This window comes from Paralichthys olivaceus, chromosome 20 (assembly GCF_024713975.1).
Source record: "Paralichthys olivaceus isolate ysfri-2021 chromosome 20, ASM2471397v2, whole genome shotgun sequence".
Taxonomy (NCBI): domain Eukaryota; kingdom Metazoa; phylum Chordata; class Actinopteri; order Pleuronectiformes; family Paralichthyidae; genus Paralichthys; species Paralichthys olivaceus.
In genome coordinates this window covers 5,236,382-5,262,166 of record NC_091112.1, presented here as the reverse complement: position 1 = coordinate 5,262,166, position 25,785 = coordinate 5,236,382, and the positions used below count along the sequence as shown (strand labels likewise).

Below are 25,785 nucleotides of genomic sequence, written 5' to 3'. Positions count from 1 at the left end.
TTGACTTTTAAAGTTCTAGACCCGGTAATGTGTGAATCTTTAGTTTGATAAAATATCATCCACTGTCCCTTACTGTATCAAACAAGGTCAGTCATTGACCAATCATTATTTCCATGATAACGATTATTTAGATTCAGAAATGTGATGAGAATTCTTTGTGTGCTGTTGTTTTTGCATTAAAATACAAACACTTCTCAGTTCAACACATTCCAGCTTTTTGTCTGTAGCTTTTAAAACTCAAGGAACCATTCTCTCTATATCTTGGCATCAGCATTTCTCAAGGTTTGCACGAGTGAATATTTGAGTAAATTTGCCTAAAAAGCCCATTTTTGCTGAAGCCAGTTTTTAAACCTTTGTTCCCTCTACTGTTGTTTTCTTCCACTACAACCTTCACAGAATAGTAGTAGTATTTCACAAGTACCTGCAGTATATGTACCAGACTTTGTCAGAAGGGGGGGGGGGTCACACTGCAGCATCCTGAGGTGAAACAGCGCCCCTCTGCGGCCACACGCGGTACTGCAGGCAAAGTTGGGAGTCACGTAGCTGTTTACGGAAATATTTTTACGTCAACACGTGTGGAGGCTTGTATCCTCCTTCACTGCAGCTCCGCTCGCTACGTGAATCTCTGCATGTTCGCAGCTTGGAGGAAGAAACAAGGGGGAGTTCCTCCTTCTCTGCTTCGTGCACATGTCTTTTCAAACCAGGATCTAAAAAACAAAACAAAACACCGAGGACTCTCATCCGGAGCCACCGAGGATCAGGAGAAGTATGAGGAGGAGGGCTGAGCTTCTCCTAGACGATCAGACCCGGAGGAAACTGTGCACAGGACGAGTGATCTAAGCAAACATGATTTTCACGAGGATCCAGCCCGGATCCTGCAGAGCATGGCTGTCCCGGGTGAGTTGTTTTCAGCTGCTCGACTTGTTGACACCTCGCTTCCTCACGAACAGTGTTAGTGTCGCAGCTGCAGGCCCGTGAAGCTCAGAGGACGCAGCTATTCGTGTTCGTGCACTTCCTCCCCGTGGTCCGCCCTGGGAGTGCCCTGCCTGTCACTGGCATTTGCCCACACTCTGTCAATGCACTGTGCTGATACACACACTTACTGTTCTGTCAGTACACTTTAGATGGGTTTTCACTGTGCAACATGAGTGTACCTGCAGAAAACATGTAAACTTCTGCAGGACTGAGAAATAAAACTTTACAAATAATTAAAGTTTTCATACTATGGGTGATTTATACCCATTTCTATCTATCTCTCTATCTATCTATGCATATGGATTGGTCTTATTTTATTATCTCCACATACTAATGCACAAATACAGTTTACACCCTAATGCATGATATGTACATTTTCATCTCAATGTTTTTTGCCATATCGTCCAGCCTTTAATCTTCTTCCCCTCATTCCAGGTTTCACTGAGGCAGGAGCTGTGTTACTCCTCCTCCGTGCCCCCCCAGCCGGTGCCCCCGCTGGCCCACACCTTGCAGGGGTACCTGAGGGCCCTGGAGCCCCTGCTGCCCCCCGAGGAGCTGAGCCACACCCGCAGGATGGTGCAGGAGTTCGGCCGGCCGGGTGGCCTGGGCGCTCAGCTGCAGGAGGGGCTGGAGAGGAGAGCGAGACACAAGAACTGGGTTTGTTTTGTCCTGCGTCAGTGTGGGAAGCGGGACACGTGTTGGCGATGGATGTGGGAGTGTTTTCAAATGTTGATACAGCTGCTGTGGTGTGTCGGAGGCTGTGATATTATTTAGATATTTACTATAACCCCCCCCTTTCAGCCCCCAACCCCCAAAGTGACGGTGCAAGAAAATTAGGACAGATAATCTGAAAACACATTTTCCTCGGAAAAGATATATCTGTCCTCTCTGCAGATCTCAGACTGGTGGGTGCAGTGGGCGTACCTGGAGAGCAGACAGCCTCTGCCCGTGCACTCAAACCCGGCTATCTCTCTGCCCAGGAGAGATTATAACGACTGGAGGAGCCAGCTAGTGTGAGTCAGCAAATACTGACAATGACACAGCAGAGAAGACACAATTTAAATCTGTTTAAAGATTGTTTCAACACAGAGAGACCATGTTCCTACTGAGAAAACTGAATACTAGACCGAGACATTTTGACTGGATAGTTCATTTTCTTTGTGTATATTGTATAAACCTTGATTTGGAAAGCAGCTCATTCTGTTAGTACATTAAATATTTTAAAATCTGCTTTGTTTCAATGATTTAAGAGTTTGTTAATAGTCAGATACATATATTTCCAATAAATCAATTGATTAGCCACTTCAGTTATATTTGTTTTGAACAGTGAGAGCAGATTAAAACAAGTTCACTTAAGTGTTGTGTTACAGGGTCGTTGCTGTGTTTGCAGTCAAGGTTCTCGGCCTGTGTTGCTATGATACAAACACCTGTTTATTTTGTTTATAGCTGTTCCCATAAAGAGGCTGCGTCACGTCTATCTGTCCCTCTGTGTGCAGAATAATCAACCTTTAAACTTCATTATGTCGAGTTTAAAATTTGGTTCTTTGGTTAATTCTTGCAAATTTCCACCTGAAGAAACATAAAAACCTTTTTTTAATCCTGTTTACTTATTTATTAATGATTTCTAAATGATTTATTTGAAACCTTTTGCACATTTTACTGAATGAGATAATAGAAAACTGACCTCATGTTTATCTCCGTAGGTTTGCATCCAAACTTATAGCCGCAGTTCTGGACTTCAAGGCCAAACTCAAAACGTAAGTTTTATAAATAAATCAAATAATATCTCTATATTTATTTTGTTAAATCTCTGTCGCCCGCCTGGCTTCTATTTAAGTCTTTCAACTTCACCCCGACTGGCATGGCCTCGTATTTCTCTGCTGTATTGAGTTTATCTCTGTCTAAATTTATTTGCACACACTGTCAGTAACTGTATCGTTGCTGAGTCTACAGCTGCTCGCCGCTGGAACACAACTTGTCATGAAAACTCTTTGACCCGATGAGTGAAATTTAAGCTGCACACAGATTTCAGTGTCAGTATCATCATCAAATGGTGTTTAACAGTCTGTAACAGTCTGCTGCCCTGCGAAGGCAGAGAGCGGTAAATACACCCGGTGATGTGTAACGTTTTCAACCTCAACAAATTCAAAGGTCCTAATGTTGTTATTTTTAGGGCCATTTTTTTTACCATCCCAAAAATAAATGTCACAGAACCCACAATATTTTAAGATCAAGGTTTTTGCAGAAATCCTCCTAAGTAATATTCCCACAAAGGTTTTTTACACACGCCCAGTGCAGAGTAATAACTATTAAACTTCTCTCTGTCAGCGGCCAGCTGCCAGTGGAGTACATGCGAGGGAAGCCTCTGTGCATGGAGCTGTACCCGCTCCTCTTCTCCTCCTGCAGGATCCCTGGTCCCAAACACGACCACATCGCCCACTATGGCCGCTCGCGCCGCTTCCCCACGCACATCACGGTCGTCAGGAACTACCAGGTGGGACGAGCCAGCAGCCAGATTCACTTTCTCTCTTTTGTTCTGTTATTGCCGACTCAGCATCATTTATCAGCCTGTTTCAAGTTCTACGACTCAGCAGTCGTGTCGGGTCTTGTGCTGTCACACCTTGTAAGCACCAGTCACATGGCCTCACCAGGAGCTCTGTGATTGGACAGAGGTTTGGCAGCAGGTCGTCCAGTGGGATCGGAGATTTTGAGAAAAAATTCTGATCTCAGTCCCCTTAAATTAAGATAATCCTGCTGGAGATTTATTAACTTCTCTTGTCCTCATAAGATTATGTGACCTGTCCCAGACTTTCTTCTCGTGGTCATTTCAGGTTTCTTTGTGTGTATTTTGGAAACACAGAGTTGTTGATTGTCTCCTGATGTCTTTCTGTCCCTAGTTCTTCCAGCTGGAGGTTTACAACAGTGACGGCTCTCGACTGACGGAGAGTCAGATCCACAGCCAGCTGCTGAGGATCCGGTCTCAGTCCTGGAAGACGGACAAGGAGCCGATGGGCATCCTGACCAGCGAGCACCGCCACACCTGGGGACAGGCCTACAACCGCCTGCTGAGAGGTAGACACCACGACAGAATACACTCCCATCAAATCTGGGAATTTTGTCCCCAGATTCTCTGCAATACTTCACCAGAAAAAAAAGAAAGCAGATTCATCGATCACTGTTATGAAAAAAGGGAAACTGTTACGTCAGACGTGTGTTTCTATCGTCTGTGTTTGCCTCAGATAAACTGAACAAAGAGTCAGTGCGGATGATAGAGACGGGACTTTTCTCTTTGTGTCTGGACTCTCCGGTGATGAGGATATCAGATGAGAAGTATGTACACACACACAGACACACAGGATTACACAACGTACAGCAAACACAGAAATACCAGAGTGTAGATTGTGGAGGGTGGAGAGAATAGTGTCTGTGTGTTCAGATATCATCGTGCCATCTGTATTTTGTTCCCGTTTGTTCCAACTTTGACTGACAGGTACGCCAGCCGCAAAGCAGCTCAGATCCTGCACGGAGGCGGGACGTTCTCCAACAGTGGAAACCGCTGGTTCGACAAAACGCTGCAGGTGAGCAGTTTGACGAGGAAATGTCAGGTTACGTAGAAGTTTGGCAGTCGGAGTAACTCCGGTCTGTTTGTATGGACAGTTCGTGGTGGGCGAGGACGGATCGTGGGGTCTGCTGTACGAACAGGCCACAGCTGAGGGTCCGCCCATCGCGACGCTGCTGGATCACATCCTGCAGTACTGGTGAGACAGACGGGTTCATTCAGAGCCAGGTTGTTGTTTCCTCATGTTTTGTGGTGGGTTGGGTTTGGACGTGTTTTTCTTGTCTGCAGTGAGAAACCAGACCCGAAGAGAGCGCCGCTGGTCCCTCTGCCGATGCCTAAGAAGCTTTACTTTCACATCGACCGGGAAATCAAGAGGGACATCGAGCACGCCAAGCAGAACCTCGACATGTAAGCTCTTCGTCTCCCCGCTCAGGGTGGAGCGAGTGTTTAAACGTAAAGAAAACTCGCTGCTCAGGGTGAGCTGGATGTTTGCTCTTCAAACCTGACAAAGCTGAAGTGAACTGAAAGAAAAGCCACAGGAGGGTAAACACATTTATCTCCTCTGCGTTAACGTGACCTTGAGTAAAATAAAGAACTTGTTCCACCGAGTTCACAAGATGTCAGGTTGTACAAATGTGATTTTATATTTTGAAGGTTTTAGAGGTTAATGGAGGAGTCCATCAGCTTCTGTTATCACACGACCACGACCTTGAGCTTTGACCAGACGTTCTAGAGAGAGCCAGTGAGTTTAGGATAATGTTTCAAATGTTTCAAATTTCCTGCAGATTGATCAACGACCTCGACGTCAACGTGTTCAACTTCAAGAGGTTCGGTAAGGAGCTTCCCAAGAAGCACAACCTGAGTCCGAACTCCTTCATCCAGGTGGCCCTGCAGCTTGCCTACTACAGGTCAGAGATTATCGAAAGATGTAGATCCTTGTCAGGTGTGTTGTTGACTTGACAAAGAGGCAGTTTTTATGTTGCACTCTTTTTTTATTTTTTAAGAGTTCACAACGAGGTGTGTCCGGCCTGTGACATCGCATCTCAGCGGATGTTTCGAGGAGGAAGGACGGAATTTATTCGCTCGCCAACGAACCAGACGCTGAAGTTCATTCTGGCCTTCGACGATCCAACTGTGTCGGTGAGACAAACAGTTCTGACAGTCAGGTGATTTAACAGGAGGGAAACGTGACTGAGGTTTGTGATCGTGTTTTATTTTTGTGTTGCAGCGGGAAGCGAAACTACAACTGTTCAGAGAAGCTGTTGAGGCCTACACCGCTCTGACCAATCTGGTAAATACTGAGTGAACAAGCTCAGACCAGAGACTGTGTACAAACATGAACGACGCTTATTGTTTCCACTGCTCTGTTCAGACTCTTAACGGACTCGGCATCGACCGACACCTGCTGGGGCTCAAGCTGCAGTCTATCGAGAAAGGACTGACCATCCCCAAGATCTTCATGGACACGGCGTACGGGCTGGCGACGCACTGGAAACTACGAACAGGGCAGGTGTGTTCCTGTGTTTGTCCGATAAACAGAAGTTCATTAACCGCTCCACCCTCACTCTGGGTTTCACCGTCACACCTGTGCAGGTTTAACAGTCACATTCTCCTCTCGTGTCCCTTCAGGTGCCTGCGAACACTGACAGCGTGATGTGTTTCGGGCCCCTTGTTCCCGACGGTTACGCGATTTGTTACAACCCTCAGGAAGACCACGTCCACTTCTCCATCACGGCCTTCAACTGCTGCGAGGAGACGCACGCTGAAACGTTAGCGCTCACGCTGAAGGACACGTTGTGTCAGCTACAGGAGCTGCTGCAGCCTACTGTGTAGAGCTGCTCCATCCACACAACATGTCCAACAGGATCAACCCACTCGCCTACACCTGGAAATAAACCTCTTTATATCCCTTCAGTTCTGGGTGACGCTTGACATGGATGTTTTCTTGTGAACTCCACTGAAATCAGACTTAGGTGCTTTTTTTTAAGCTTTTGATGAAACAGTAGATATTTTTTCTAGCAAGAGCGCAACAAGCAAGGAGCATTATATATTTGCTACAGTGGATGAATCCAAAGCAAAAGTAAAGCCAACCCGACACTCCAGCATTAATCAGATCAAGCCAAAGTGTTTGTAGAAACTTACCGCACTCCTTTTTCCGAGTCATGTAATGACCCGTATACTTTCTAGTTCCCTCTACAGAGACTAAATGTGCTGCGCTGCCGTCAGCGATAATAATATTAATAATCCCCATGATTTTGTTGGATCAACAAGTTTTCTTGAAAAGGACCAAAAGTCAGAAAGCAGGTTGTTGTCGGTGACGGTACAGAGAAACTGTATTTACTGTATGTTGTATGTGACGAGGCTGCACGACTGGTTAATAAAGCCTTTTATCACATTGATCCTCATTGAAACCCTGTTGTGTATGTGTGTGATATTAGAGTTGTGTGTGTTTTGTGTTGACTTTTTATTCACAATGAAAATCAGAGCTATGTCAGCCATTCAGAAAAACCACAAGTCACTGTCGTTCACTACAGCAGAACCAGAGGAAACGGACAACTTCCTCAGGCCCCAGACACCACATGTTCATATGTCATTAGATTTAGAAATCAGATTTATATATTGTTCAACATAACAATAATAAAATGGCTGATAAATATATATAATGAATGTAAAAATAAGAATAATGAACTTTAGGTGTATACCACCTCTCATACAAGAGCTTTACATACAATATACATACAAATAAAAATAATAATAATTTACTACCAAAAAAACTACTGTGTTAAAGATAAAACATATTTATATTTTCCTTTTTCTGCTCATCCACACATTTATCACTGAAACATTAACGAAGACATTGAATTGATTTAAAATTGATGATAAAACACCAAAGAGAAGAATCAAATATTTAATATTTAAATCTTTGAGAAATGGAAACGAGGAGGTTCGCTCTCCACGCCGACTGGACGAGCCTGGGCAGGATGTGACGTCATGTCGTGAGAAACCGGAACAAACAAAAAGGCAGCAGGAGCAGATGAGCTGCGCGTGAAGAGCTCAGATTAAATATTAAACTGTTCACAGTGAGTGTGTGTGTGTGAGTGTGTGTTTGTGTGTGAGAGTTCATGAGTTCTGCAGCTGGAGAAACAACCTGAAGATGTTAGCACAACATTAGCCAAACATCAGGATTTCATGTTTTTTAATTTTATTTTAACACCTATTCTATTTTTTATTTCCTAAACCTTGACGGGTTTTTTTTTTAAATTTTATTTATTTTTTAAATCATCACTTTGAGTCTAAATGAGGGGCTCACACTCAGTCATGTCGAGCCGGAGGAGGAGAAGCAGCAGCGGGGCGGCCGGGCTCCTGTACCCGCTGCTGGGTGCGTGTCTCTGGGCTGCGGTGGTCGGATACAAGCCGGTGATCATCGTCCACGGTTTGTTCGACAGCTCCGGGGATTTTAAAAACTTACAGCGGTTCATCAACGAGGTGAGTGGGCAGAGGAGAGACGAGCTTCTCCTGTGGGGGGTTCGTTGCAGAAACGTGTGTAATGGTCCAGTTTCTCCTCACAACAACAACAACACAGGCCTTACATCACCACCTCAGAGACACTGTGTTCTCGCCACTGTGATGGTGGAGCCATGGGTCTGCAATGGAGACAGTCCTGCACATTTACTCAAGTACCTTGTTCGAGTACAATATTTAGGTTCTCTACTTGAGTATTTCCATTTAATTCGCCTTCGCAGAGGCAGATGTACTTTTACTCCACAGGTGTTTGAAGACTACAGTTACTTTGCAGTTTTAAAATGACAACATTCCACTCACAAATAGATGATCCTGTATTATTATAGGTTAAAATCAGAATGTGTTCATCTTTTTATTGGAACTCACAAGTTTCCCAGTAGAGCCGCAGCCAACAAGTATTTTTTTTGTCACTGACTAATCGGCTGATACTTGACTCAACTCATTGATTTGTTTTTAAAATGTTGAAAGAAATATTGGAAAAATGTCCATCAGGCTTTCTCAGAGTCCAAACTATCATCAACAGGAAAAAATAAAAGTTAAATATGCGATGAAACTGAGAATTTCAGAGGCTTTTTCCTGTTGATATAACTAATTCATTACCTGTTGCAGTTCTGCAGTATAAACCTAAATTAAAACCACCAATGATCTGAGAACGTCCACAGTGGGAGACAGATACGTACTTTAATACACATACACGTCCCCCCCACACCTTTTGAAACTCACTGAAACTCAGTTTGGGTGGGAATAGCCTGGTTCAGATGAATGGGTGGTGATGTTTCGCTGCAGGAGGTTTAATTCCGAGGACAATGACAAGGTCAATGAAGCTGAATCTAGTTTCAGTTCCTGTTTTTACACCCCCGCTGTATTAGAAAGTTGTAAGAAGAAAAAAAGTGCAAATTCAGACCTCGCTCTTTCTGCTTCAGTTGGTTTGCGCTCCTGCCGTCTGTGAATCACTGATATTTAAAGCACATCCTGGTTAACCAGAAGCCAAATGTTCCCCGAGGATCTTTGAAAATACAAATGCTCAGTGGGGAAAGTGTTTAAAAGCTAAGGCTCGTGTTTTTATTCTACCTGAGGATTAACTTCCACTCCTGCTCTCTCCTGCAGTCTCACCCTGGAACAAATGTGACCATCATCGACTTGTTTGACAGAAGTGCCAGCCTGCAGCCCATGTGGAAGCAGGTGGAGGGATTCAAGGCAGCTATTTATCCAATAATGCAAAACGCAGCAGACGGCGTCCATTTCATTTGCTACTCTCAAGGTCTGTGAATGTGTTCGTGCAGGTTTTTAATTTATTACTTTATTCTGACCTCAGAACGACACTTAAGACTCTAAAGTACTTCATTCTTGTTTTTGTCTTTCTTTGTTATAAGGTTTTTTTATGACACATTTTTATGATTTCTACTTTCGTCAGAAGTTGGAAATTCCCAGCCAGCAGCTCTAAATGTTCCTGTTTGTAAAAACCAGGGGAACAAAATGTTTGCACAAAGGAGATTTCTTTGTTTCTTCAAAGAAGTTTGGATTTCAAATGAATTTCCTGGTGAAAAAGTCCTGTATTTTCAGGTACATTAATGTGTAAAATAACATTACATGTATTTAATATAATCAAAAGTGGGAAAAACAAGTTGATTAACAAAGACAACATACACTCACTAGATTCAAACACTGAATTGTCGTACGCATAGAACAGAGAAGTACATGACGTGGTGACATTTGGACTTTGCAGTGTCCTATTTGCATGCTCAAAGCCCGATGGGAAATATTCTGTGTTTGTTTTTACAGGTGGGCTGGTTTGCAGAGGAATCCTCTCCACTCTGCCCAACCACAACGTCCACTCCTTCATCTCTCTGTCCTCGCCTCAGGCCGGGCAATATGGAGGTGTGTTCAACTTCACTAGCTGAAGAGATTTTGACTTTCTGTGTGACGACATGTCAACTTGTTTCTGGACTGAGTTCTTCTCTCCAGCTCCTGATCTCGTCTCTTGTTTCCCTTTCAGACACAGACTACTTAAAGTACCTCTTCCCTCAGTTTGTCAAGTCCAACCTCTTCCACCTCTGCTACACTGCGTTCGGTCAGAGAATATCCATCTGCAACTACTGGAACGGTGAGACCATCTGGAACATCTCACACACAGACTGAGTGAGCCTGTAAAGCCCTGTGAGTCACAGGATGACGTACTGGTTGTTTGTCATCTCTCCCTCTCCAGACCCTCACCACAGAGACCTGTATGTGAACAGCAGTGATTATTTGGCTCTGCTCAACAGCGAGAGAACTAATCCAAATTCAACAGGTCAGCGCATTTGTTTAGTAGGAGATTATTCCTGAGAGTAAACCAAACACATGTAATTTTCAGCAACAGTACATTTATCTATTCGGTGTTTCACTTCTAAATCTCAGAGTGGAAGAAAAACTTCCTCAAGATCAGTAAGCTGGTGTTGATCGGTGGACCAGACGACGGCGTCATCACTCCCTGGCAGTCGAGGTGAGTTCATCCTCTCTCCTGTTTAGTTTCCTGCAAACTTGTTTTGCTCTCATTGATTTTAAACCTGACTAACTTTGTGAATTCATGTTTGGATCTTTCTTACAGACCAATCTGTTTCCCAGTAATCTGTGAAAACACTGCACATGTGATTAAGTTGTAAAGAATCAACATAGTGGCTCATTATTTTCACGCTTTGACAAAATGAAAGTTGTTTTCTACTCTATAGAATTAAGTTGCCGGTTGCATTGAATTGAACATGATGCTTAAATACCTCTTAAGAAACCAGGGTTAATGGATTTCACTGAATGTTGCCCGTACTCATGGTTCCCACAGGAAAACAGAACAGTTTGGTGGTTGTCGTCTGTTTTTTCCACTTTCTGTTCACACATTAGGAAGATTGTTTTTTTATGATCTGATGACTCTCATGTGATTCTCACACATTATTTCCTCCTGTCTCGGATTTTACAGTCAGTTTGGATTTTACGACGACAATGAGACCGTTGTGGAAATGCAGCAGCAAGATGTGAGTGTGCACCATGCAACAGACACACATGTACACAACACTGACTGATTCTTACATTCTTAATATAATATATACTGTAAGTGTGGAACATGGTTCGAAATCATCCCAGTTTTAAAGTTTTGGTCAGTCTGTACAATCATGAGTCCACTGGAAACAGAGACCGACAATATTCAATTTAAAGCTTCGATGGAGCCTGCGAACTAAACTAACTGTGGGTTTTGTTCGTCTCGTTCCAGTTGTACTTGAGAGATGTTTTTGGTCTGAAGACGCTGGCGGCTCGTGGGGATCTGATCATCTGTTCTGTTCCCGGCGTCGTGCACACTTTGTGGCACTCAAACGAGACTGTGTTCCACACGTGTATGGAGAAGTGGCTGGTGTGAACAAAACTCCAGCGCACACGCACACACACACGCACACAAAGAGGTACACAGTTTGCAGATTTATAAGCTCTAAACTTTCCACCTGTATGAAACTCGGGTCTGGAAATCATTTTGTAGTATCCTCACAAACATTTGTGAGTTTTAAGGACGTTAACACACTTTGGATTACACTTCACAGAGATCTCCTGTCAATCAAACGTTCCTATTTTTTATCCTTGTTTATGTTTTTCAAGATTCATTTTGTTCTTATGTTCATCCTGTTGTCTACGGGGTTACTTTAAAATGAATAGTTTGACATTTTGGAAAGTGCGATACTTGGTTTCTTGCAGTTTGATGAGAAGGTCGGTGCCACTCTCATAACTGTAAAATAGATATGAAGCTAACACTTGGATTTTTCTAGGTGGACAGGGCCAAGTTAACAGTTACCTCCCTTTTTCCAGTCTTTGTGCTAAGCTAAGCTAACCAGCTGTTGTATGTACTGTGGGTTCATTATTACTTCATTAACATGAGCGATATCAACCTTCTCATCCAACTCTGAGACCAAAAACACGATCATTTAAATTTAAGACCATGTCAGTCAAATCGAACACAGATGAAAATACTTTTATAAACCTGGTAAAGGTTTGACTTTGATCATATTATCACATTCGGCAAAGGGAAAGCATAGCCGACATTAAAGGAGCATTCTGTGGATTTGCATTTTCAGGAAGAAACAGATGAAAAAGATAAAGATCTAAAAATCCACGGAGCAGAGACTTCTATTCTAGAAGTGTCTCTACTGTACCTGTCTAATGCTTGGAAGGCTTCTTTCGATAGCTCTCCTTTTTTATTCCTTACACGATTTTCTCCATCAGTTTTGATATGAACACAAATGCGACAAAATGAATGTCTTTCGGGAGAGACGGGCGACACTATCCCCGTTTTCAAACAATACCTAAAAAATTGGTGGAGTGCCCTTTTAATTTATATAGAAGTGAGTTTCTTACTATCAAATACCGAGCCCTCATAGTTACCCATGTGTCCGTGTGTTTCCTCACACATACCTCAGAAACACCCCCACAACAGTGCCTGAGCAACGTACTGTCATCCACATGTACAGACTCATCTTACGAATTTGTCTTTTTAATCCTTTTTTTTTTTTAGTGTGTACATCTTGATGTTATTATCATGCAGTGCTTCGGAGCTGTACTATATCACTTTCATAGATCAAGCCTTAATATTCCCCCCCCCCATGCCTCAGTGTTTCATGTCCATTACCGAAGTGCTACGACCCACTGCCTCGTGTCGGTGTTTATAATGATGGAGACGTGGAGTGGCTGGAGAGCGGCAGTGGTGTGTCAGTGTTAACGTGGCCACCAGACTATTGTACGTGTCGCTCTTTACCTCCCATCGCGTTAATATATCTCAGGCGTTTGAGCAACGTTTGTCTCTGTTAGAAAAAGGGATTTGTTTCTTGTAACTTTGCATTTTGTTGGATGTTATATTTACTGCCTGTTGTATTTGCAGATATTTGTCAAAGAAGAAATTCAAATATCTAATATGTGATTTTTAAAACAAAAGAAGTGAACTACTGTTGCACAATGTTCAGCCAGATGAAGGGAAACGATAAAGAGGGATTTTAAGTATTTAAAGTTTCTAAATTTGAATTATTGTAATTCTATGCTTGTTAAAAATGAATTGACCCTCAGCCACTGCATATGGATTAAGGATTTAAGGGACGTCCTCTCAGCTCAGTCTTCTTGCAGGTATTAAATGTGGATATAACAACTTTTTTAAAACTCAAACAGAAATTGCTATTTTGACATTATCCCACAGTTTCTACAGTATTTGATCTTAAAATGAAAATGTGTCAAATTTTGTCAAGTCCTCAATAAAAGGCTGTTTTTGAACATCTGCTCCAGGTTTCTTTTATTTCAACTGTCACAGTCTGGTCAGCTCACGACACAGAATACCTTAAATGAACCAAACTAACACAGACTGATACAGTAGCAAGAATCATGCAGTCAGACATTTTCTTATGTTATGAGTAAAAAGAAAATGCAGCAGAAACATGACAAATATTCTGATCATACCTCAGCTTTCAAATAAAAGAGGGGAGTAAAAGGTACATTCCTCTCAGTAATGTCATTGTATAAAGATACAGTAAAAGTACTTATGTAGAACAGCTAATTAATCAGGCAAAATCTAGCCTTCAACATATTTGTCAAGTTCCTGCTAAAATTGCAGTAGTATCCCACCAAACCCAAAAAACATGAGTGTCATTTGCCCTTTCCCCACAACCTTAGCCAGACAGGTAACGGTGAACATGGCAAACTCACACTTTGCCAAGTTCACTGGAAGCTGACGGTTCAGCCATGTGGTTGTCTAGCATGTATTTTATTTATTTTTCCCATTACCTCACATTTTGCCTGAGAAAACCTCGTTGTGCATCACCTACATCAATGTCATGCTCCAACAAGTGTGCAAGAGTTGAAACATCATTAAACAAACAAATTATTGTTGACCAAAACAGATCAGTTCATCACACCGGTCAAACACAGATTTTAAAATCACACAATGACACAGAATTTGTCAAACACCCACAGCGCAGGCTTCCATCATGTGAAACCACCTCTTCCTCATGAACAGACACATCAGCAGCAAGTGGGAGTTCCATCATAGTGTCCATCACCAACCCAGGCCTCAGTCTGCTGTGGCACACCCCAATTTCACAAAATGGCGATTCACGAGTATAATAAAGCTTGAACAGATTCACATGGCAGAGCTGAGTTGACTTTCTACGTTTTGGTGTAGAGAGCAGGTAACTCTGCTCAGACACTTGGCCGTGGAACTTGGGCTGAAAGTGTGAACACACTAATGGAAACTAGAACCTGGTCTCCTGGTCTGAACTTGTCTTTGACCCACGGTCGGTCATAATGATTTGTCATCTTCTGAGCAGATGCAAAATTTCCCCTGGCCTTCTTCCCAGCCAGGTACAGCCTGTGCCGAAAACCATTCACTTGAACGAGCAGATTCAGAGAACACCACTTCATCATGCAGCCATGTTAAAGACCCACGCACCGTTTGACCAAACACAAGCTGGTTGGGACTGAATCCTGCGGCCACTCTCATACAGCAACACGTCCCTGCAGCGCTGTCCCGCTGACTGCCTGACCAGAACCTGACTAAAGCTCCCCCCTAGTCTTCAGGTGCTAGTTGTGGTGGGTATTTATGCACTAAAACCCGCAGGCCCGGTGAAGCAACCAAACTGGCGACTCCACCTGCAGCCTCGGACGTGCTCCCGAGACAACTGCTCCAACCACGTTCACACCGCACTACCCAACCCCAGCGAACTCCAAAGGGAATCCGCTCTTCAGCCTAACCGGGACAGAACAGCAGCAACTTACGACGGTATACACACTCGAGATAAATGCCACCAGGAATCACCCGTACAGCAACACACAGACTCACAACCACTGCACACACGCTCCAGAGACACACGTCAGCCTACTCACCAGAGCTCACAAGACCGTGACAAGGAGGACGAGGACACATGTTGACGGATATTTACAGACATTTATTAAAGCAAAACAAGAAACAAGACAGGAACCATAACACAATGTGCGTCCACAAACTAAGGGCTGCTGCCGTCAGGGACCGACAACCTTGTCCCTCACAGACAACAAGAGACAAACATAGAAGAGGCCTTTTAAAGGACAGAGCACACCGGGCCCAGGTGTGCTCTGATTGTAGCTGATGTCACCTCCACCCACGGCTCAGGCGAAACAAGAACAGCGACACCTAGTGTCCAGGTGAGGGTGGAGGGGGTCGTCACATAGTGGATAAATATTTACCAGGATTATGAACTCATGTTAATCTTCCTGAACATTCTCTCTGTTGCATGAAACCAACAGATGCTGGAGTCAAATTCTGAAAGCACAAATAGGCTTGTGCGTTTTATTCTGACGCAGTACAAGTACCACACAATTGTACTTATTGAGAATAAATGCACTGAACCCCCCCAGTCATAAATAACAGGAGGATGCTAGTTACATTAGTTTTTAATGCTTTTAAATTGATTCTGTGTTTATGTATTTTAGATCCACAGATATATGTTATGTTTTATTTGTATGTGTTGTGCTGTGATTGAATCTTGAATCATCCTAGGGGGCGCTATTTTTGCCATTTTAAAATACTCCAGAAACCACACATTTCCACCACTTTTGAATTTTCAATTGAGTTTAACAATAATAATAATAATAATCACAATAATACTGTCAGTGCTCGGGAGCTCAATTTTGAAGGACAACACCAGCAGCATTTCATCTTCCTTGTTATTTACCGGCCCGTTGAACTCCAGGACTACATTTCCATGCATGCCTTGCTCGCCGGAAGTGCCCGGCCAGTCCACCGGATATGAGTCCGCGGCGCTGCCAGAGGCCCTTTCCCGTCTGTGAGCAGCGTCGTACAGAGCGACAGACACGAGTGAGTGAGAAAATCTCCTTTTACTCGGTTTATTCGTCTCCGAAACGAATGCGATCGTGTGGAAGAAGCTTCGTAACGATCCCGGTGTTCGAGTAGAAACAGGCGGAAGAGTTAGTTCAGCGGAAACGAGGTTTTATTTTCCTCTAAATGCCTCAACGGCGCTTAGCGTTAGCATGAGGCTAGCTGGTTAGCACGTGTGGATGCGGCATGTCGACCAGCGCGGGATAGAAGTCGTTAGATTTCACCTCCAGAGGCTTATTGCCGAAAAAGTCTTGTTCGTTTGGATCCGTATTGTGATAAAGTCAGTGTATGAAAACACACCGCCGGTTAAAGATGCTCTATATCGTCATTATAACGCTGGTTTATCAGCCTCCATGTTGGAATCAGGCTCCGGCCCTGCTGTGACACAGACTTCTACCTGCTCTGATCTCACGTTCACTGTTTTCTGCTTTGTCGTAAAGTTTGAGATGTTGTCTGCAGCACAACGATAAATCGAACTCACGGTTTTACTTGATTTGGTAACTTTGTTTCATGTTGTGAGGCTGCACTTCCTGCTTTCATCCACGTAGATGTATAACTATTAATTCCTGAAATATGATTAAATTGGTTTAATTAAGTGAAACACACTGTTTTGCCTGTGGGACACTAAGTCATCTTATATCGGTTGATGTATTTGATATAAATGATGAGGTGAGCTACTCCTCAGACCTTGTTCTGTGTATAAGTACAGTTATTTATAACATGAATTCAGAAGTTGTTTGTCATTGAGCCATTCTTCTGACTCATGCCTGGATGTTGTTACCAATCATTAATTATCCATTTTGTCTCTTTATCTTCAGTGACTGAGTGGGAGACTGCCCCAGCCGTGGCTGAGACCCCGGAGATCAAGCTCTTTGGCAAGTGGAGCACCGATGATGTCCAGATCAATGACATCTCCCTGCAGGTGAGCTTTCCCTCTGCTTCAGCTGATTGTTATTTTTTTGATTTGATCGTTCAAAGCGAGGCTAGAGTCACGCCTGGATACGACCCGTTGTTCAGGTGTGCTAGAGTGCTCGCAGAGGAAAACATCTTTGCTTATTCATTGGCTGTAGTCTCATGTGGCCCAGTCAATCACCAGCTCAGATACATGATGTCTCCATATTGTACTAAAATATTCTCAAATCAAACCTGTATGAACCACATCACTTAATCTGCCCCCTCGTCTCTGCAGGATTACATTGCAGTGAAAGAGAAGTACGCCAAGTACCTGCCACACTCTGGAGGCCGTTATGCCGCCAAACGTTTCCGTAAGGCCCAGTGCCCCATTGTGGAGCGTCTGACCAACTCCATGATGATGCACGGCCGCAACAACGGCAAGAAGCTGATGACCGTGCGCATCGTCAAGCACGCCTTCGAGATCATCCACCTGCTGACCGGAGAGGTACACACGGCAAATGGTCAACACCTTCCATTCTTTGTTGATCACTATGTTAGGCACGATGAAGACGACACGAGGAAGTCTGTTGTCAAAGTGTAACGAGTAAACAGGAGCCACAAGCTGTTCTGGTGTGAGAGCAATACTGAATAATATCACTGTTGGCGAAACACCACATTAAGCAGAATACAGACATGGTGTCAGTGTTGCAACATGTTGTGTATTGATTTGGAAATTTCTAAATACTATTTAAAATGTCCTTCCCAGAATCCCCTTCAGGTCTTGGTGAACGCCATCATCAACAGTGGACCCCGTGAGGACTCCACCCGTATCGGTCGTGCCGGTACCGTCAGGAGGCAGGCTGTGGACGTGTCGCCCCTCCGCAGAGTCAACCAGGTGATATGACCACACCTGTTTACTTTGAAAGCTGCTTTTTCCTTTTTTTCAAATATGTGGAATTAAAATTAAAATCTTCTATTCGCTGCTTTATTTTTACAATGCGCATTTATCTGTTTACTACTTTGTGCACTAAGCGAGGCTAGAGTCACGCCTGGATACAACCCGTTGTTCTGGTGTGCTAGAGTGCTCGCAGAGGAACGTGTCTTTGCTTATTCATTGGCTGTAGTCTCATGTGGCCCAGTCAATCACCAGCTCAGATACATTTCACCAACAATCTGTGTTTTATTTCTCTGATGTGGATTTGTCAGATTGTTTCACCTCCTCTTGTTTTTTGTCTCAGGCCATCTGGCTGCTGTGCACAGGAGCAAGAGAAGCTGCTTTCAGGAACATCAAGACCATCGCCGAGTGTCTGGCTGATGAGCTGATCAACGCAGCTAAGGTGAATGTTTATTCACTTACAGCATGAGCACTGTGCAACAAGAGTAAACGTATTCCTACTGGCTCATCGTTTTCCATCAAACCTTGTTTTAAATTCTGTATTTGTCTTCCTCGTTGTCCCCAATGACAAGTGGTGAGAGATGACATCAGGTCTGATAAACATGACTTGTGATGTATTTTAAACTTTGAATCTGTCGTTTCAGGGTTCATCTAACTCCTACGCCATCAAGAAGAAGGACGAGTTGGAGAGAGTCGCCAAATCCAACCGTTAAACATGTTTCCTTTCTAACAAAACAAATAAATTTGAAGAAACTTCTGTTTGGCTCCAGGTTTTTACTCAAATGTTTTGACAGGGAGTAAAATCTCAAACTATTGAAATGAGGATGTTGATTGTAGGGTTTTCTAGTTTAAGGATATAGTTATTTGTGGTGTTATACAGGTGTTTATTTAGCCTACCTTCATTAATAATGGGACAAATATAAACATCTATTGGTAAAATGCAATACTTTTAAACAGAAACGCAAACTGCAGCCTTCAATCACTGCTATGATGAATGAGCGCTTCAGACTTAACAGGATTAACTGCACATCTGTATTTATACTGTTTTAGTCACATGTTCCAAGTAAACTAAACAGGAGCAAGATGAAGAGCGTATCTGGTTAGCAGTTGAATTTTATTGACATCTACAGCAGCTACAAATTCATACATTGAAAGTTAAAGCAGATTAAAAAGCAACCTGTACTTGGCAGCTACATGTCATTTTTAATGAAATTAATACCAAACTATTATAATGTTAAAGCTATAAACTGATTTTACTTGGGTACCACAAGGTTATAAACAGCGTAAAGCATCAAGTTTAGATTCATCAAAATGAAAAGGGCAGTGGGATATTAAAAAGTCAAAATTAAAATGTTTTTATTTTACACACTAGTCAGTTTCTACAAAGTGAGTGAAACAGTGAGAAACTACAGATGAGTTCAGTGGTTTCATCGAGTGGTCTTAAGACTAACGGACCTCACTTTGTCCAACAGGGGGCAGCTGAGGCAACAATCAGCTTGTTTACCACAGCGACAGTTGGATCATACTCTCCTTCATACAAATACTGCATGTCAGTGTTTCCTTTAACAATAAATAGACAAGAATTTTGATGAGTGGAAAGTGTGTGAGGCCTCCACTGCTACATGAACACGTGCAGGTTAAATGCTGTGCAATGTACTTAGCTTCTGAACCTTTCAGAAATACGTGTGTTTTCTGTTGATGAGGAGGCAGAGCGACGACAGAGACGCCCCCAGTTTGGAGGCCTCGCTGCAGGCCGTAGGCAGGAGGGTGTAGTCCTGCAGCTTCTGGAACGCCTGCGGAGAGGAAACACGTTACTCATCCAGACGCACACTCATCTGCTGTGGAACACACTAAGCTGGAAGAACAGATTTAAAGAAGGAAGTCCAGCAAAAGAAGGAAAAAATGCTTCACTGGCTAGAATTGGAGGATGCATCAGGAAGAAATCACACCATGACTTTAGCGATAGACGGTAAATCCTTTGTTTCCCCTTTTCTTCTTCATGAGTCAAAGTAAGATGACTGTAAATAGAAACTTTGCAAAGAGCAACAATAACACCTACTCAGCTTTTTCTAATCGTTTAATGATAATTCCCGTTTCCGTCACATTTTCCTACTGTACAAATACTCCGACGACACATCTGTCCTCGTAGTCAAATTATAACCTGTAGTGTTTGAATGTTATATTTTTAGATTTTCCTGGTGCCTGCGATGGAAACACAAAGTTCCTGCAAAGGTTCCTAGTTCCTGGGGAAAGTTGCAGCTGTGGAAATGCAGCTATAATCGTTGGGCAGAATGAAGTGAAGATGAAAATCCTTTAATTTGAATATGTGTGTGAACTCACAGAGACGCTCTCAGGACACTCCTCTGCAGGCCGGTGCAGCAGGAAGTCACGTTTCGATGGACCTTTGATGTAGACGCAGTTTGCGGCTGCTTCCTCTGGGACCGTCAGGATTTCATAGTGGTGGTCAGTCAGCTGTTCCATCATCTGGAGACGGAGACACACACACACACTTATTGCAGAAGACCACACCCTGCATTACACACACACTCGAGGACAACACCATCAATAATATGACATCAGCAGCGTTCTGATGATGAGTGTGGTTCACATTAGGACAGAGAGGAGAACAGAGTCTGGCTTGTGAATGATTTTCTAATACTCAGAGAAATAGTTCATGAAATGAAAAAATCATAAATAATGACTCGTTATTTTATTTAACTGCTTGTGATTTTCAATAATGTCATCAATACAATTAATCTCCAAAACAAACTACTGCACTGTCAGTATTCTAAATCACTATTCACAAATAAATACACACAGTATTTGTTTCTGCCCCATACTAAAGGATATACAGTATGTATCATGCATGATTATACCCGGAGTGTCTTCTTGGCCCCGTCACTGTTGCTGATGATGATCGTGTCTGGTCCTCCCATGGAGCAGATGTTCTTCAGTCGGGCTCCACCACAGACGGGGACAGTGGACACGGCAAAGTCCTGAGCAGTTGGAGATTGAAAGGTCAAACACACACACGCAGGTTGTGAGCACAGGCTTTCCCCCCAGTTCACCACTTGTAGCCACGTGTTCATTGTTTCCACCAAATTTTAATTCCTCAACAATAATAACTAGAATGGTTCAATTCAGATTTTTACTTGAACATGCACCAAACTGGAAACGCTCACCAACATGTGCCTGATTTAAAAAAATTAAGATCCATGAAGAATCCGACACTTAATTAATGAAAATGTAGCGAGCCTGTGAAAAACTGACAACAACTGAAACATGATCTGTTCAATCTGCTGCTCCTCCTCGTCACCTCCTCCCTCCTGATCTGACCACATGAAACCTCACACACACACACACACAGATTTATACCAGACTGACAACACCCACACAAACCCCCACCCAACACACACTCCTGAAAAGTGTGTGTGTTGAAAACAGAAGTGTGTGACATGCACTTAAGAGAAGTGAGGGAATCAATACTGATGTGTGGGTCGTGTCGGGCCCCAGGGTCCCTCTGTGTGAGCTCCATTATTTGGACAATGGAACAACCTCATTCATCACTGTTTACAGACTATAATTCCCCTAATGCATTGCAGCAAGTGGCCACCTGCTCACTTTGGCAGTAGGGCTTCATCTTGTGACACGAATCTTGGCACGGCTACCATCTGTGTTGCATTGACGACAAACCGAAACTCCACTGGTTGTTTCTCGGTTTATTGAGAAGCTTTTGTCTGATGTTTTCACAGACGCAGCCAGAGGTCGGACTCTAAGCCATTCACCCATTCACATTCATGCATCCACCTCTTACCCTGAAAGTGTCTGCCAGCACCTCGGCTCCTCTGCGGTTGGTGTGGGACGAGATGCCAACAAAGAACTCCCTCCCCGTGAAGAGGATGTCGCTGCCCTCCAGCGTGGCTCCTCCGGAGTCGCCCTCCTCGTTCCCCATCTCTACCACGGTCAGGTTCAGCTCCGACATCACCCTCCTAACCGCCTCCGCCTGGAGACACGGAGAGAGGGACAACAAAGCAAATAATCAAAACGTACATTAAAAAAGACAATCGCCAATAATAGCTGAACAATTAATTCAAGTTTTTGGGGCTTTTGAGCTTTTTTCCCAAAGTTAATTGTTGCTGTTTTGTCCAAAATATTAGTGTTAAATAAGCTTTCATATTTTATTAATGTTTTATGTAGTTGGTCCATTATTTCCTACAACCAACACACTGATTAACAGCTTTTGAATAATGTGTCACAATAATGAATCTGTCGTATTTAACAGGTTGTTTTCTGCATTTTCCTCTCAAGTATCAAAGGAAACTAAATCCACCCATTCCTCTTTTTAATTATGTGTCAATACTGGAACTTTGAAAGATAATTCATCGCCAGTTCATCTTCATACTGGAACATAAACAAAAGGCTTCTCCTCGCTGCCTGTTTATCTCACAAAGCAAGATTAAGTGCTTTATCAGAAGATTAGAGGAAGCGGCTCACTAAAAGCATTTTCTTTCCCCTCCCGGTGTTACCTCGCTGCGTCTCTGCTGTTTGAAGGGCCTGGTGATGAGCGCCGTGTCACCCTGGATGACCGCCACATCCTCTATCCTCCAGCTCTCTGGGAGGTCCAGGTCGGGGGGGATCTCGATGAGCTGCAGGCCCACCTTCTGCCTCAGGGCTCCCGTCAGGCAGCCGAACTGACGCTGAGCTTTGGCCAGGTCCACCAAGGCCTCTCCGTTCTCACGGGCGTCTGCCGCGGCCTTCCCAAAGGTCTCTGGGACGCTCCGCACCACGGCGTGGGTGAAACGGCCATATGGGCACATGTTGGCCATGTTTTTACAGAGGGGCTGTTTGTAAAGTGGTAGCGAGTGTTAGTGTTCAGCCAAAATGAGCCAGTGAGATAGATGTGACTGTGTATGAAGGGAGACGAGCTGTAGCTGAAGCTAATCGGATGAATCAGGAGGTCCAGAGGGGAGCGGAGAGCATCTACGTCTCTGTGCTTCCTCTTTCATCGCACCACTTCACCGGCTGCTCCTCCGTCTGCAGAGAGATGGAAGTAGATGATCTCAGCTTTAGAGAGAGGAAAACAGACACATCAAGGAAACAGCCAAACACAATGACTCCCGACAGTTTTTCCGTCTCAGTCTTTAACCACCATGATTACCTTGTTGATTAAGTCAGTAGTAGTACTCATATCTAGTAACTGCTAGCATCCACCAATTGTTTGTGTTCAAGAGACACATGTTTTGTCCTGATTCAGACATTTGGGGTGAACGTCTCCACTCGACGTAAAGAGCAGTCGACTCATCTCCTCCACTCCTGCTCTGCTGGCTTTGTGTTGTGGTTTTATGTCGTTCACCTCTGACACCAGACGTGTTTACATGTGGTCGTGTTGCTGTTCTGTGCACGTTTGATCAACTAATTTAAAGTTTCATCTAAACCTGCATTTCAAGAAAGTTTTCAATGTAAATTCTATTCATTATAAAACAAAACACTTATTTAATAAGCTAAAGGCTTCTTCTTCTGTGGTAAGATTGAAGATTACGTGGAAGAAATTTACTTTTAAGACTTAGTTAATTAAATCCATGGAAACAAATCTAAAGTTAAGACCCTGGATGTTACACTTGACTCAGAACTAGATATGAATCCACACATTAACATTTCACACAAGATTTGCCTTTTATCATTTATCACTCACAACACGCTTTTATACTTTCTCACCTGGACTACTGAAAACAAATCCAGTGATCAGCTCCAGTTTGTACTAAAGTCAGCAGCCAGGGTTTTAACGAGACAAAGAAAAGAACATCACATTACTCTGGTTTTAGTGTCTTTACACTGACCCTCAGTCTCTTAATGGTGCAGCACTCTCATGCATGTCTGACCGTCCCCTCAGCTCTTCTTGCTAAATGTCACAAAAATGAACTACAACAGGTTTCTGGAAGCAGTTTTCTGATGTAATGCACCGAAGGTTTGGAGGAAACTCCCACCACACATCAGACAAGACACTTCTGTCGATAACAAACAACTCAAGACCTTTTTCTACGATCCTGCTTTTAATTCACTTTAAAAACACCATTGTCTTTATTTCATACCTTTTACTAGTTTTATGCTTTTTACCCAAACGATTTCATGTCTTGAAAGGTGCTAAATAAAATCTATTATTATAATAAAACCATCCCAGTGCAGCTGAAACACCAGAGACAGATAACTGAGCTGAACCTGAACAACAGGATCATTGTGCAGACTCAGATTATAAAGAAACATTATTCCAACAATCTGCTGCGGATCTTTTCCTCTTCTGGACTCTGGTTCACGTGTGGGACAATCACTCTTTCATCAAGTTCCTGTAAACCTCCAGACTCCCACTGAGACACTTCCACACAGGATGTTTCCTGGAAAAAAGACCTCTTTAACTTTTAAACACTTTAAAAATGAGTTTTAAAAACTTAGAAGGGATTTTCCTTCAGCAGCAGCACGTTGGGTTCTGGAGGGGGAAAAAAGGGTGTGTTTGTTTTGTGCAGCTGCAGAAACCGAGGTGAACATCAGCCAGAACAAAACGCATCTGGAGGAGCGGAGGAGCAGCGGAGCACCGCCCCGCCGACCAACTCCGTCTCCTCCCGACAAAACAGCAGCAAACTGGGCTCAACATTCACACGAGTCACTGACATGACGACGAGTTCAAGGTGTGTCGGTCGCTCACCCGGTTTAAAGTTCGATTCCTGCCGCTCGACCTCGTTTCCCTCCGGAGTGATTTAATTTCCTGACAGACCCCGCTCCGTTAGTCCGGGCGCCCCCACACACCTGTCAAGATGGCCGCCGTGGAGCCGAGTGCTTCCGGTCACAGCAGGAATAAAATAAAAGAACCAGTAAAGTAATAATAATAATAATAATAATAATATTTATAATAATAATAATGATGCAATTCTTACAATGTAAGGGGATAAAATATAAAAAAATAAACATTTGTCCAATATTGAAAAGCATCTAGTACATTCTAGTACAAGAACTGTACCTAAGTGCATATTTGACCTACTTTGACTACTTTACTTTAAGTATTTTCCTCTTAATGAACTTGACACATTGTGTCAACACTTTACTGCAAAAATACACATACATACATAAACGTTTATAAAATACATTTTTTGATGTCATACATTAAATTGTGACATGTTTGCTTCTTGTTAAACATTTCAAACAATCATCAACAGAAGCATATAGAATAATACTACACCGTGTTTTTCTGATGTTTCCTCCACTCCTGATTGTTTGAATTTAATCATGACTGTGATGTGAAGTAAAAACACAGAATCACACGATGCTCTTATTTTGTAAAATAGAATGGTTCAGCTTCCGGTCCTGTTCGTGTATTAATAGTGAATTTGACAAATCTCTCCCCAACAGTCCCCCCCCTCACCCCCCTCACCCCCCATCCCCCACACGTCCTGTCCGGATCCAATCAACGTTGATTTGAGTTGTGTCCTCCACAGTCAGCTTTACCAAAACTGTCTGATTTCATTTATTTAATCAAAACAAACACAACCAAGCACTTTAAAATCAATAACTTTACTAAAACACTTTCAGATGAACATGAGAGGAAACTTTTATCTTTAGTTGATTTCAAACAAATCTAAATCTGTATTGTGACTTTACTGTGTCTAGAATTGGACTTTATTGAACTTTGATAGTGTGAAGTAACACACAAGGCTGTTAACATGTTAACATGTTAACATCAACACGTTAGAACTTTGAATTGTGCCTGGCTTTGACCATTGTTACCATGTTTGACCGAAAACCCACGAGTTATTAACAAGAAAATCATGAAACCATTTGAGGTAAAAAAAGAGACCGGGTTAATTTAACATGATTATGATATAAAAAGAACAGGGCCCCACTCTGAACATCTTTACTTTGACTCCTTCTCTTTACTCTTTACCTTGTGTTAAAATACTGCATTAATGACAGATTGTAGTTTTTAAATAAATTGTTAATTTACCAGGTCACAGTTGATTTATTTGACCTGTGTGAATAAATAATTTGAAGCTTGTCTCCTTCACTCATCCTTCTCCTCTCCCT

General features: G+C 43.0%; 4 protein-coding genes and 2 non-coding genes across 9 annotated transcripts; 5 read left to right on the top strand and 1 right to left on the bottom strand.

The window, feature by feature from the left end:
- Positions 1–552: 552 nt before the first annotated feature.
- cratb (carnitine O-acetyltransferase b) lies at positions 553–6,933 on the top strand. Its single transcript, XM_069515742.1, has 15 exons — positions 553–897; positions 1,411–1,632; positions 1,870–1,988; positions 2,679–2,732; positions 3,304–3,469; positions 3,873–4,047; positions 4,215–4,305; positions 4,466–4,553; positions 4,633–4,733; positions 4,823–4,942; positions 5,320–5,442; positions 5,539–5,674; positions 5,763–5,825; positions 5,907–6,044; positions 6,164–6,933. The coding sequence occupies exons 1-15, from the start codon at positions 847–849 to the stop codon at positions 6,365–6,367; spliced, it is 1,851 nt and encodes a 616-aa protein (XP_069371843.1). The 5' UTR covers positions 553–846; the 3' UTR covers positions 6,368–6,933.
- Positions 6,934–7,530: 597 nt separating this feature from the next.
- ppt2b (palmitoyl-protein thioesterase 2b) lies at positions 7,531–13,330 on the top strand. Its single transcript, XM_020102507.2, has 8 exons — positions 7,531–8,020; positions 9,164–9,317; positions 9,839–9,934; positions 10,053–10,160; positions 10,263–10,346; positions 10,454–10,538; positions 11,007–11,061; positions 11,298–13,330. Exons 1-8 carry the CDS (start codon positions 7,832–7,834, stop codon positions 11,439–11,441), a joined length of 915 nt encoding a protein of 304 aa, XP_019958066.2. The 5' UTR covers positions 7,531–7,831; the 3' UTR covers positions 11,442–13,330.
- A 2,444-nt stretch (positions 13,331–15,774) lies between these two features.
- rps5 (ribosomal protein S5) lies at positions 15,775–18,472 on the top strand. The gene is made up of 6 exons (XM_020102494.2): positions 15,775–15,905; positions 16,745–16,848; positions 17,116–17,325; positions 17,587–17,715; positions 18,059–18,157; positions 18,360–18,472. Coding segments are annotated over exons 1-6 (612 nt in total). The 5' UTR covers positions 15,775–15,904; the 3' UTR covers positions 18,429–18,472.
- LOC138405981 (small nucleolar RNA SNORA3/SNORA45 family) lies at positions 16,903–17,035 on the top strand. Its single transcript, XR_011239652.1, has one exon. It is a non-coding gene; the product is annotated as a small nucleolar RNA SNORA3/SNORA45 family (small nucleolar RNA).
- On the top strand, positions 17,851–17,983 carry LOC138405970 (small nucleolar RNA SNORA3/SNORA45 family). Its single transcript, XR_011239641.1, has one exon. It is a non-coding gene; the product is annotated as a small nucleolar RNA SNORA3/SNORA45 family (small nucleolar RNA).
- A 340-nt stretch (positions 18,473–18,812) lies between the features above and the next one.
- Positions 18,813–24,554, bottom strand: ddah2 (DDAH family member 2, ADMA-independent). 4 transcript variants are annotated; one of them, XM_069515737.1, is made up of 7 exons: positions 24,413–24,532; positions 23,431–23,473; positions 22,242–22,779; positions 21,530–21,718; positions 20,592–20,711; positions 20,056–20,199; positions 18,813–19,508 (listed from the first exon to the last, which is right to left on the bottom strand). In XM_069515737.1, exons 3-7 carry the CDS (start codon positions 22,539–22,541, stop codon positions 19,389–19,391), a joined length of 873 nt encoding a protein of 290 aa, XP_069371838.1. In that variant the 5' UTR covers positions 22,542–22,779; positions 23,431–23,473; positions 24,413–24,532; the 3' UTR covers positions 18,813–19,388. The 4 variants fall into 4 exon arrangements, with proteins under 4 accessions (XP_069371838.1, XP_019958052.2, XP_019958050.2 ...); XM_020102493.2 differs by having other exon boundaries at positions 22,242–22,749; XM_020102491.2 differs by lacking the exon at positions 23,431–23,473 and having other exon boundaries at positions 22,242–22,749; positions 24,413–24,554.
- Positions 24,555–25,785: the final 1,231 nt, after the last annotated feature.

Bases quoted from the DNA above. Each gene is read 5' to 3' on its own strand.
- cratb (XM_069515742.1), top strand. From the start codon at position 847: ATGATTTTCACGAGGATCCAGCCCGGATCCTGCAGAGCATGGCTGTCC. The intron at 898-1,410 runs GTGAGTTGTTTT...CCCTCATTCCAG, and splicing joins GCAGAGCATGGCTGTCCCGG to GTTTCACTGAGGCAGGAGCT. The intron at 4,943-5,319 runs GTAAGCTCTTCG...AATTTCCTGCAG, and splicing joins GCCAAGCAGAACCTCGACAT to ATTGATCAACGACCTCGACG.
- ppt2b (XM_020102507.2), top strand. From the start codon at position 7,832: ATGAGGGGCTCACACTCAGTCATGTCGAGCCGGAGGAGGAGAAGCAGC. The intron at 10,347-10,453 runs GTCAGCGCATTT...TCTAAATCTCAG, and splicing joins AACTAATCCAAATTCAACAG to AGTGGAAGAAAAACTTCCTC. The intron at 10,539-11,006 runs GTGAGTTCATCC...CGGATTTTACAG, and splicing joins ATCACTCCCTGGCAGTCGAG to TCAGTTTGGATTTTACGACG.
- rps5 (XM_020102494.2), top strand. The intron at 17,326-17,586 runs GTACACACGGCA...TGTCCTTCCCAG, and splicing joins TCCACCTGCTGACCGGAGAG to AATCCCCTTCAGGTCTTGGT. The intron at 17,716-18,058 runs GTGATATGACCA...TTTTTGTCTCAG, and splicing joins CCCTCCGCAGAGTCAACCAG to GCCATCTGGCTGCTGTGCAC.
- ddah2 (XM_020102491.2), bottom strand. From the start codon at position 22,541: ATGGCCAACATGTGCCCATATGGCCGTTTCACCCACGCCGTGGTGCGG. The intron at 21,719-22,241 runs GTAACACCGGGA...CCGTGTCTCCAG, and splicing joins AACAGCAGAGACGCAGCGAG to GCGGAGGCGGTTAGGAGGGT. The intron at 20,712-21,529 runs GTAAGAGGTGGA...CCAACTGCTCAG, and splicing joins TGCTGGCAGACACTTTCAGG to GACTTTGCCGTGTCCACTGT.